The sequence below is a fragment of the Dreissena polymorpha genome, chromosome 7 (assembly GCF_020536995.1).
Source record: "Dreissena polymorpha isolate Duluth1 chromosome 7, UMN_Dpol_1.0, whole genome shotgun sequence".
Lineage (NCBI taxonomy): Eukaryota > Metazoa > Mollusca > Bivalvia > Myida > Dreissenidae > Dreissena > Dreissena polymorpha.
In genome coordinates this window covers 14,566,703-14,579,933 of record NC_068361.1, presented here as the reverse complement: position 1 = coordinate 14,579,933, position 13,231 = coordinate 14,566,703, and the positions used below count along the sequence as shown (strand labels likewise).

At 33.0% G+C, this 13,231-nt stretch overlaps 1 protein-coding gene across 2 annotated transcripts in view; it reads left to right on the top strand.

Moving 5' to 3' along the window:
- Positions 1-4,635: 4,635 nt before the first annotated feature.
- Positions 4,636-13,231, top strand: part of LOC127839340 (BTB/POZ domain-containing protein 6-A-like) — a 170,368-nt gene continuing 161,772 nt past the window's right edge. The window contains exons 1-3 of one of the 2 annotated variants that reach the window (XM_052367679.1): positions 4,636-4,837; positions 7,246-7,493; positions 8,467-9,161. In XM_052367679.1, coding sequence (XP_052223639.1) covers positions 7,249-7,493; positions 8,467-9,161 — 940 coding nt within the window. In that variant the 5' untranslated portion in view covers positions 4,636-4,837; positions 7,246-7,248. The remainder of the gene's footprint in view (positions 4,838-7,245; positions 7,494-8,466; positions 9,162-13,231) is intronic. The other variant, XM_052367678.1, reaches the window with a different exon arrangement.

The following is a 13,231-nucleotide window of genomic DNA, read 5'->3' as shown; positions in this document are numbered from 1 at the left end:
TTTGTGGTATAGTTGCATTTATACACCGTTAGTCGATTGAAATAAGGTTTTATGTATTTTTTCCAGATATCGTTATTACAAGGGTAAATTACCATAAAATGATATTCGTCCTCTATATTAAGTGAGCTACAAAAAATACAATATCTTTCTTCTCCTTGCAATGCGATTAGTACTGAACCTACCCGATTGGATTCTTAATGGATGACTAGACATTCTTAATCTACAGAAGTAAAATCTGAGACACTTAGATAACACATCTAGATATTTTTCATATTCATACGTTATTTTAAATTCTGTGTACAACATTAAAAGAGGACTTTCAAGCGAGTGTAATTTATCTTGTTTAAAACAATCTATGACTCTGCATTTAAATTCAGCCAAGAATGCGCTTTTGTTAACATGTTGATAATTTTTGCACAAGTACTCGAACCCATTATCATTTAGGAGAGTTTTTACATTTGTCACCCAATTTCTCTTCCCGATAATACAGTCTTTGAGAGCCTCGTTATAAACAATATTTACTATAATATTATCGCTGTCTTTGATTTTAAACCAATATTTAGTTATAACGATGTATCTATGGATATAAAGTGGGTATCTGCCCAGTTCACCATAGACTTCAGCAGAACACGTATTACTTTTTATTCTCGGAATATCGTGAAAGATTTCTTTTTACAAGTTAAGAAAGGAAATTAAGGACAATAACAATACATTAAACACAAATAAAGATAAAAACTTATAAAAATATGAAAAAAAACACAAGCGATGTCTTGTCGTGTTCATGTTCTCACGCGCTTAACAAATCGTGCGAAGAAATGACACATTTCACACAAATATCATAGAGTCAATATAGATTGTATGCATTATAATCAAACATAGAGTCATAGAGTCAATATAGATTGTATGCATTATAATCAAACATAGAGTCATAGAGTCAATATAGATTTATGCATTATAATCAAACATAAAGTCATAGAGTCAATATAGATTTATGCATTATAATCGAACATAGAGTCATAGAGTCAATATAGATTTATGCATTATAATCAAACATAGAGTCAAAGAGTCAATATAGATTGTATGCATTATAATCAAACATAGAGTCATAGAGTCAATATAGATTTATGCATTATAATCGAACATAGAGTCATGGAGTCAATATAGATTTATGCATTATAATCAAACATAGAGTCATAGAGTCAATATAGATTTATGCATTATAATCGAACATAGAGTCATAGAGTCAATATAGATTGTATGCATTATAATCAAACATAGAGTCATAGAGTCAATATAGATTTATGCATTATAATCCAACATAGAGTCATAGAGTCAATATAGATTTATGCATTATAATCAAACATAGAGTCATAGAGTCAATATAGATTTGTGCATTATAATCGAACATAGAGTCATAGAGTCAATATAGATTTATGCATTATAATCAAACATAGAGTCATAGAGTCAATATAGATTTATGCATTATAATCCAACATAGAGTCATAGAGTCAATATAGATTTATGCATTATAATCAAACATAGAGTCATAGAGTCAATACAGATTTATGCATTATAATCGAACATAGAGTCATAGAGTCAATATAGATTGTATGCATTATAATCAAACATATAGTCAATATAGATTGTGTGCATTATTATCAAACATATAGTCAATATAGATTGTGTGCATTATTATCAAACATATAGTCAATATAGATTGTATGCATTATAATCAAACATATAGTCAATATAGATTGTATGCATTATAATCAAACATAGAGTCAATATAGATTGTATGCATTATTATCAAACATATAGTCAATATAGATTGTGTGCATTATTATCAAACATATAGTCAATATAGATTGTATGCATTATTATCAAACATATAGTCACTATAGATTGTGTGCATTATTATCAAACATATAGTCAATATAGATTGTATGCATTATAATCAAACATATAGTCAATATAGATTGTGTGCATTATTATCAAACATATAGTCAATATAGATTGTATGCATTATTATCAAACATATAGTCAATATAGATTGTATGCATTATAATCAAACATATAGTCAATATAGATTGTATGCATTATTATCAAACATATAGTCAATATAGATTGTATGCATTATTATCAAACATATAGTCAATATAGATTGTATGCATTATTATCAAACAAGCAGAACAACGCTCCTGACTAAGAAAATGAGACGAAATATGTTCGTGTATGTACAATCATCAATCAAAATCGGAAAACTTATAAACCGTTTGTAACGCATTGCATCGGTAAATTCGCTTATACTTGCTTTACTTACATATCGTTTGAAATACGCGTTTGATTACAAAAGTGATGCAATTGAAGCATGGTAGCTTTCGCTGCTACAGGTACCAGGTTTAATCCCCCGGGAAAGACCGACGTCTTATTTAGTCAGTTTTTACTTCTTTTTATAATTGTTTCAAAACTACTCCAAATATTATATTATAAGTGAATTAATCGTATTGCCTTTAAGAATTTACGGAAGTAAGTGAAGACATTCCGGTAAAGGCCAGAGGCAAATAGCCTATACAATACGGAATTACACATCAACGCAACCACATATTCAAATAATTATCAAAACCGGAACCGGATCGGTCCGTGCATAATAAGCACTAACGCTAACAACCGCTGAACGTATACATTAGGCAATGGGATATTTTCAGAGATTGAAATGAATTGAAAAGCATCAAAGCAAAGTAAACATGTGTGGAATTTCGAGAAACAATTAGCTATTCTATATATAGTTCTTAATAATATAGTATCATGTGAACAGAAAAAAAAACAACATCGTAAGCCGTGTTTGTGTGTGTTTTTATTTTTCACACGTACTCGATCACGTATATTCAGAATTGTAAAAAAAACGTTTCTTTTCTTTATGTAGTTTTGTTCTATAATGTTCAATATTGTTAATGACGTTTGATGTCGTACGTTGTGTGGTTTTAACACTCAGACACATTACATCGACAAACGGACGCATGCGCAGGATTTATATTATTATAGAATCATAAAACAAACTTTTGATTTGTATGGTGGCATATGTCTGCCATATCTTTCTGATGTGTTTGCAGGTAAAAAGGACGAAAACACGACAAAACGCACGTACGACAAATATGCGATACTTTGTGGGGTGGGGGGATCGTGTCCGCGTGTTGACGAAAGAAAGGAGGCGCAAAAACGACAAATTTGTACCCGCAAGAACGAAAACAAGACACATAGATTTTTCGTTCTTTAGCCAATTTATTAATTGAGTTGGTGCCCCTTATGTCTTGTGTTGGTTAATTTAAAGTCGACAACACGCAAACAGGAGAGAACGACAAATATACCCGCCGACACGAGAATGATTAAACTTGTCTTTATTTCGTGCTGACGCGTTGGTGGGTTTGAAGGTCATCAAAACGACACATATGCGCGCTGATACGATAAACTACGTTTGAATGTCCGGCTAGCGCAGTGGTTAGAACACTCGCTTCTCAGCTATGTGACCCGGGTCCAATTCCCGTTCCCGGCAGCATGTGAGTTTGGTCGGTGGTCAACAAACTGGACAGGTGGGATTTTCTCCGGGTACTCTGGCTACCCAACGTAGCACAAGACCCCATCAACTTGGAAAACTTTCAGTAACAACGAAATAGCTTGAAATTGCAGCTATCATTCAAAATTCGTCCAAACTTTCATGATTCTAGTAAGTTCATTAGGTATGAGTGCTGGGACTCCGGTTCCACCCATAATGTAACCTCTGGCTGGCAAAGGACTTCATAAATTTTGAAATACTCACACATACACAAATTACGTTTGTCATTCTCTAGCGGCGTATATATATGTCGTTCTGGTGGGGTTGCGGTTTGTTAAAATTGTCAAAACGGGAGAACAAAAAATGCCATAGGTTTCCCGTCTGTGCGTGCATTTGTGACTTGTCTTACTATCCATTTAGACGTCAATAATATAAATTTCATTATTTCGCATTATTTCATCTATGAATACCGGGATACATCGGAAATTTAATGCATCCGTTAAATACACTGACATTATAATGTGGTTTTCAATGTTGTTACTTTTCGACAAGTGAAATTATAACGGCTTCTAGCAAACTGATGTCCTTCAACAATTACATGCGGCTGTATTAATACAAAACTACCGTAAATAAATATCGTTACCCAAACAACTCAATAAAATTAAAGAATAACAATAATAGATGTCATATTTTCTTGCTGTTGTATATTTACGTAGAAACTGGCATCGGTATTAATGTAAGCGCCGATTGTCTTAAGTAACGATAATTCTTGTTTCAACTTCTATGGGATTTATATCAACACATACATTTAGTCAGTCAAACACATTCGTTTTATACGCATAAAGTATTTGTCTAATCATAAATTTCTGAAGCATTCTAATTGGCTTTCGAATTTTTAAATCAAATCTCGCAAGATTAATTATTAATAAAGTAGGCGACGACAGTAATTGTATGTATGTACGGTGATCTTATTCAACGAGGAATAATAATTGGTAATAACAATTATGTAAATATAATTTACACTGTGTCAATCTCTATGTAAAACCTGCCTCGGTTCAAGTACTCTATTTCCGCACTTTACACATAGTACTTTCTATTTTAATACGTGGCTCATACCTGTCGAATTTGATTGAACGATTTATTAACTTTATAATCAAACAACCGTTTTAATATTTATTAAAGTATTAAAGATAACATTCAACACTATACATTCTACGTAGAAAACAGCGTACAAGGAAATATTTACTTGCACCTTTATAACAGCACAGTTGGGTGACGTAGAATCAGGTAAGTTGATATATTGTAATAAAATAACTGAACATAAATATGTATCGGGCCAAGATGTATTACACAATGCTCTTAAGATGAGTTTAGTATAACACAAGCACTATAAGTCAATAGGATGTAATAAATCTAGCCGTGCCTATGACAATATTCTTTTGAATTATATTTAAATTTAGTCTTTAAATCGAAAGTAGAACAAATACCTTAAATGACACTCGGGAAATCAAAGCGTTGGGCGCATCGATTTGTGAGCAAAGTGCATCACTAGCAACATAATAATTGACAGAACACTTTTAAAGGGTTCTTATTTTAATAAGTGCAAAAAAATACAGCATGACAGAAGACAGGTTTAAATAAGAATAAAAACATCAATCAAATTCATTGAATAGATATCCGTAGCCAAAATCATTCACCAGGTTTTCCGAAGGAAAAAGCTGATTATTAGATTGGCGAATGTCGGCGGGCAGGCGGGCGGGCGGGCTGGTGGGCTGGCGGGCTGGCAGGCGGGCTGGCGGGCGGGCGGAACAAGCTTGTCCGGTCCATAACTATGTCGTTCATTGTGAGATTTTTAAATCATTTGGCAAATTTGTTCACCATTATTAGACGGTGTGTCGCGTGAAAGAATTACGCCAATATTTCCAAGGTCAAGGTCACACTTTGAGTTTAAAGGTAAAAAATGACCATAAATGAGATTTTCCGGGCCAGAACTATGTCAATCATTGTGAGATTTTATAATCATTTGGCACGTTTGTTCACCATCATTGGACGTTGTGTTGCGCGAAAGAATAACGTCAATATCTACAAGGTCAAGGTCACAATTTGAGTTGAAAACCTATTTTTTTTGACCATTTTATCCCTTGTTGTGTTAATGTATAGGTATAAATCCCTCCAAATACTGTATAATCTTAAAACACAAAATGTAGGGTAAATGTGTTTATGCATTTCAATCTCCTCTGACATTTATATCTATACACCCATGAAGTTTCATGTTGAAAACTTGTAGCGTATCTGAGGTATAGCCATGAAAAAATACATCATTCGAAAACATCAAAGGGCAATCTCTCTTATTCAACAAAGTGTATGGTTTGGGTTCTTTTGCAAGATAACTCATTGATAACTCTTCAACCATTAAGTTTCATGTTAAAAAATTGTATTTTATCTGAGATTTTCCCTCAAAAGTAACATCTTGCAAAAAACAACAAAGAGCAATAACAATTTATTTAAGAATGTGTAGGGTTATGGTTCTTAAGCATGGCTCTTCTCGTCATTGATATCAATACACTGATGAAGTTACATGTTGAAGTATTGTATGGTATATGAGATAAAGACCTTAACATTTACACCATGCAAAAACACAAAGGGCAATTGCTCTTATTTAAGTAAGTGTATGGTCATGTTTTTTGTGCATGGCACATCTCCTCATTCATATATGGTATGTATTGTAACAAACAAAATAAAAACAAACATTTTGTTTCTCGTTGAATCTATGTTACCAGACCACATCTAGCGTTGACATTTTGGCATTTTGCTATAAGGAACCCTGATTTTGTATTAACTTTATTTTTCGAAATATTTGACGAAATATTTGTTGATTTAGAGTGTTAATGGGGCTTTAAAGATACTGAAAAGACTATGTGCTTTTGTAAACAATAATTTAAAAAAAAAATCTTTGACATTTTTGAAAAACAGAGTTTCAAAATTGAAGCTCACTGATATAAACTTGCGATGTAGCGATTCGTGAGATACAATGTGTTCCACGTTTTATTATTCATCAGTTAGTTGTCTTGTATTATTTCATGTTGCTGTGTGGGCGTAAAATATAATATTACGACATATTTTAACAAATGCTAGTTGTTTACTACTTAAAAGTCGCTTGTATTAAACAACTTTATACAGTTTTTTAATTTTATTTTCTGATCAGCACAATTGATCCTATACATCAGGAAAAAACAGTTATTTTTTCCTTACAAGTACAAAAAAATTAGTTGTACAACTTTCGTTTTCGTTTTGCTATACACAAGTATTCCTACTGTATGAAATCTTCAAAAATTCCTTCGCAACACATCTGTTAATACGTGAACTTTAATATTAATATTGTCATCAAATATCAAAATTGGTCAAAATATCAACCTGAAATATACAACATGTCTGCACCAAGAATTATGGTCGGTCGGGTTAGTTGGAACAAAACTGTATAAGCCTCAGTATGTGTCTTCTATTGGTTCTACAAACACCCTTGCACGGTTTAATACTTTACGTTATTCTGAATAATGATTGAATGAAAGAAACCAATACATGTACATACATTTGCTTATGTTTTGAAATACAAAGGTACCGGCTTCCAACCATCCGGGGTAATCAGTCATGCAGTTGCCTTCTGCAATACACCAGATGTGTTTATTATTTCACAGAAAATGGCGACCACGTGGCAGCATTCGGAATCCTTCGCCGACACGAATCTTAAGATGCTTGATGATGAGTATTTGTGTGACGTCATATTAGCTGCCGGAAACGACCACAAACGTCTGAAATGTCACAAATTCATTCTTGCCAGCCGCAGTCCGGTGTTTCACACCATGTTTTGCGGCGCATTTGCTGAGTCAAGTGACGTCATTAACATACCGGATATCGAAGAGCCTATACTGAGGATTCTAGTAAGGTAATCGATTTCAAACTTTCAGAGGACTATATATGTGTTGTGAAAAAATATGACATTCTAGTTAAAAATTATACAGGTAAAATAAGTCTAACATTCATTCATGTGATGACCATGTACATTTTCTATACTATTAATTTTTAAAACAACATAAATAATTTACAAAAATTGCTTGTGAGAATTTGAAAGAAACAATGTTAAATGAAAGGTTATAAAACAACTATCTAAGCTTAATTGATTATTTAAACAATACTTATTTTTCTGTGATTATAGGATACAGTATTTAACGCAACCAATTAAACTAAAACAACAAATCAAATGTGTTTCGTAACTTTACACATCTTGACATTTCAAGTATTTTAACAAATGTGAGTTGTATTTGTACACATTTGATTTACTTTGTTCAACATAAAATAGAAAGATATTTCTTTACTTGTTAAGCCAGTTAAACTAAAACGTAGATATATTAATATAATAATGATAATCTATTTACGCATGTAAAAACCACTGATAATGTTTATTTCGATTTCTTGCACAAGTTCGCACATGATTGGTTATTAAACATTTTGACATATTTTGATAAATAGGATTTTGAAACACATACAGGGAAAGTACACAGTAGGAAATTGCCAGAAATTTTAACTTGATTTAAAGCAGATGTGTGGCATTCATAAATGCAATGCTGACACTATATGGGCCTCTGTAACATTGAAATCAGCTGTGTATGTGTTTCAAAACCTTATTTCTTGAAATGAAAACGTGATTATTTAACATGAAACTTTGTAAAAATGTAAAATATACATGTGATATCTTGTGAACCCTTTGTAAGTTCTTAGAAATCGAAACAAAAATGCGTTTCTAAAAAATATAATATATTATGGATCTATTATGATAATTGATCACATGATGTCTGTGTTAAAATAAACGTGCTTTTGTGATATTTAATATATGTTGTATTTGTATTTTGTTTCCTTAGGTATTTATACAGCGGCAAAGTAGACCTAACCGCGGACATTGTCATGCCTTTGATATACGCTGCGAATAAATACGATATTTCTGGATTGGAAACCACCTGTGAGTTATTCTTGAAAGAAAGAATCGATCCAAATAATGTATGTATGATATTGGATCAGGCCATACGTTTTGACTACCAAGGTCTAAAACAACAGTGCTTAGATTTCATAGAAAATAAATCGAAATGCGTTTTAGAAGCTGACGCCTTTGTTGAAATTTCAAAAGAGGGACTGAAAGAGGTTTTAGAAATGAACAGAATGTTGTGTAGTGAAAGTGAAGTGTACCTAGCATGCAAACGATGGGCTTCAAAGAGGATTGAATCCACTGGAAGACAGGCAACAGGAGAAGAAATTTGGAATACACTGGGAGACGAGATTATCAATCTTATTAGATTCCCAAGCATGACTTCAGAAGAGTTCACGGATTTTGTGTCGAATGATAATGTTCTTACTAAAGAAGAAACACTCTCTGTTTTTCAAACACTAATAAAAAAGAGAAACGTAACGAAGTTTAAAAACGAAACTAGGGGAATGACGACCAAACCATACCTATTGGTCAGAAGTGTGGGTGTTTGTACGGGTGCCGGTATGAACTCGAGGTTTCGTTGTATAGCAAATGGTCTCACTTTTACAGTTTCGACTGAATGTGAAATGACAGGTGTTGATATGTTTCTACCATATTCAGAATGTTATGCGGAATGCGAAATTGAGATTCGGGAGGGTACTAGAATAATACATTCACAAAGCTTTCCGCTGATTTACGATCCTGGACTGAAACACAAACTCGTCCATCTTGACAAACGTATTCATCTTAATGGTATGCAGGAATATTCAATCACACATAGAACAACGGGAGCGAGCCTTTATGGATGCTATTCAAGTTTAGCGCAAATAAGCATTCATAATGTGACGTTGACGTTGATCGACTTGCAAGTAAGAACAAGTGATGTCGAAACAAGTGATCATGTAAATATCGTTGACTGCGAACAGTTTTACGGGTTTGAATTGTCAATAAATACATTTGACTAACATGTAAGCCATATTCATGGCATCCATACAAATATTCGAAAGTTACCGAAATATTATATGCGTCAGTCTTCCAATTATTGACATTTTTCATTCACTACTGTATCGAGCGTTCCATCAAACCTACGGACACGTGGAAAAGGTAAACGAGGAGAAGACTTTAACGCAGTCACTTCATATTATGGAGCACAAACATTGCAAGTTTTTTATAACACGAAGACACTAAAATATTCATAACTGTAAATCATTTGTTTGTACCGACCAAGAAATTGTAAAATTGCAAAACTGTCTAATTCATGTATGTGTTGCCCAGTCAACAATCTATTATACTACTAGAACATATGGTGATGACACATTAGTATATGAAATATTTGATATTATATAATTACAATCACGACAATATACTAACGTTTTGTTTAATTGCATTGTTCATCATAAAGTTGTGAAAAATTAAAGTAAATCAAAAATACATGATGTATTTCATGTTTCACCAGGGCATTTGGTAAATGAGATTCACTGCCAATTTAACTAATGTCATGTCCAGATATTTCTATCAAATTATCCATTCTACGACTGAAAAGGTAAGAACTTCAGATGTTTTACTTTTGCAACCTTTATGTCTAAATCCTTTATTGGAATATAAACCTATAATAAGTTTCATGTTAACTTATTTGCTTCATTTAATTTGAATGCATGACCAAATGCAATTACATCAGTATAGTGTATGCATAAAAAACCCAACGCTTGACATTTATCTCAACAGTTGCCACTAATTGGAACTAATTCTATATATAAAAAATAGACTACAGTCGTTTTACAGTCACGATACAAATGTCTGAAAATTACCTTATAATATAAATGCATAAAATATAGGTCGGAACCATTGTTTGTATACAACACATAGCATGATGCATTAATTTATCCCAGTATATGGCAATATTTTATTTTTCTTACAAGTAAACACCAATACCTGTGTGTTTGCAAATGCAATTAGTGTGTGGTTTATTGAATTTTTGTTTGCAGTAAAAATGTATGCCCTACGGTCGACAAATATAGCACAAACATTAAGAACGTTTTGTGCAATTTATGATTTACAAAATACGCGGTTATGTGTTTTTATCAGAATACTTAATTGAACATGCAGTCCTTTTACATGGTAGTGTATTTCTTTTATGAGCAGATACGCGTCTTTATTTCGTGAAAAAATATTCATAATTCATAGACAACTATGATAACAAAAAGTTACCTTGAGCACGATATTGTTTATTTTAGTGTGATCATCGCAGAACTGCATAGATCACATGGAACAGGCACCTTTTTTAATAGTGTCAAATTTGCGGATCCCTAGCAACACACACATCTTTACATTAAGTCACATATTAATGAGATGCATGTTTTGATAGATTGAACAAAGGTCAATTTTAAAGTAAGCCAAATACTAGTAGATAGAAATGTACATGTATTAATAAAACACTTGATAGCAATCGAGTTTTATTACATGTTAGGAACTGTTTAGTGGTAGTCATTTTTGTCCGTATGCAAACGCCAACTTAAGAATTCCCTTTATTTTAGTGCTTTTAAATGAGTGTTTGCATGGCAGGTACTGGTCAATTTCAAGTTAAGTCGAATAGCGGTAAAACGAATATTCAATGGTGATACGGATTCGTTTTGGGTATCTTTCTTGGTAAAGCATTCTCTAGATTCTGAAGCAGTGTGTATGTCATGTCGTTTAATTGACATGACGCCTTATCTATGATCGCTCCGCCCACTTAATCACGTGGCTCAGCGGGTAGCAAACCTAGACAAGCTAACACCAAAATGGCTTCATTTCCTATATACTGCATGTAGATTAACGCGATATTCCGGAATATTTTTATGGACTTTTTGACACCATATGACACTTGTATAAGGGATTTTTGTCATTTAGTTATTCTGCGAATGCAAAAAAATATACGTTTATAGAGAACATCAGCTAATTATTACGGGTTTTTCGGTACATGAATAAAGCTCTCAAACGCTTGCGCGCTGACCGAAATCGAACCTGTTATTACGTGTGATGTTGGTATTAGCAATAAATTAACACTTCTTCAACAGCATTTACCCATGTTATTTACGAAACATTTCCAGTCGTGTATTTGACACGAAATAGCGCTTTAAACTGGGATTTCGGTGAAGTTTTACACGCTTTCTGACACCGAGTGTACCAAAATCCCACATGTTATTACGTATAAAAGTGATATTAATAATATTAAACATTGCTTATGGGACATTTATCAATTACTATAATTGAAAGTGCAAGCAGCACAATAAGTTTGGTCATTGTCATATATAAAGTAGCGCTGTATGAAGGGGAATTCAGTAAAGCTACCTGTATCAGACGCTGGCGCAGGTACCGACTTCTCCCAAGTTCGGCATTAATTGGTTATATCAGTAATAATAAATCTTATTATGTGGCATTTATCGATTCGATTCTATTAAAATAGAAACATATAATCGTTTTCACTTGTTTCTGACACACACAAAACTCGATTTATAACGGTGATTTCGTTAAGTTACGAAAAGTTTGTACCAATCTTCTCTATTATTCTACAAGCACACGTGATATAATTCATACTTAATAATGCGTAGTTATTTCTAACATAACATTTCCAGTTTTTTAAATAAATAAATGCTCCATAAGGCTGATCTCGGTAATTCTACACATTGAAGCTTCCACTTGCTCTTGTCAAGACCGCATTTCCGCGTTTGAAATGGTATATATTCAATTAATCTAACTTATGGATACCGAATGTCAGAGTTACATAAAACCTATTCACACTGTTTTTGCCTTAGTTCATTTCCGCTTTTTTTTCCGAACAATTCAAACGAAACTCGTTGAAAAAAATGAGAACTAGGCATTCGATCTCAAAGGTGGATTAAAAGCGTTCATTGGTGATATCACATGTCTGCACATGTGTAGATCCCGTTAATAATATAATATATCGCATGTCTCCTTCTAATAACATGTATAATGGCAATAAAGTGAATTACTATCAGAGTAATAAAACACAGCACAAATTAGGCTTCATGCTGGGTTTTATTTCTCTTCAAGTAATGCAGATGAACCTCGCTTCTGTATATTAATGACCTAGTAACGGATAAAACTATTTAAAAAAACGTGAAATATTATGTGATAATCAGATCGATAACATAAACTATTTAAATCTGCTAGTATATCCGATAAAAATATAGTATAATTGTCTTAGACAGTGTTGACGCTCAGTTGTTCGTGGTGACGACCGCATGCATTTATACATCTCTTACACTGCTCAAGATCTCTTTTCGGCTTTGGAAACGATATAAATTAAATGTCACCAACTAATCTTTCAGGATATCGATTGTCCGAGTTACATAGTCCCCATCGACACCGTTTAACCATTTTTAATCTGCTTTTTTTAAGAGAAAAACAAAAGAAACTCGCTAAAGTAAAAGTGAACCTATACATAACTTGTCTAGAAAATGGCGGACAGTTGGTTGCTAACTAACGCGCCCGATTAATCGATCGCTGATTGGTAGATCAGTTCTTAGATAAGAACTTGATTGACAGGCGGCGCCATGTCAATTAATCAGCTGTCGTAAAGCAAATTTGGAATATTTTTCTTCGAGTATCAACATTTAATAAATACTCCCGCCCTTATAGTTAGAGCTTATTTATATTTATTT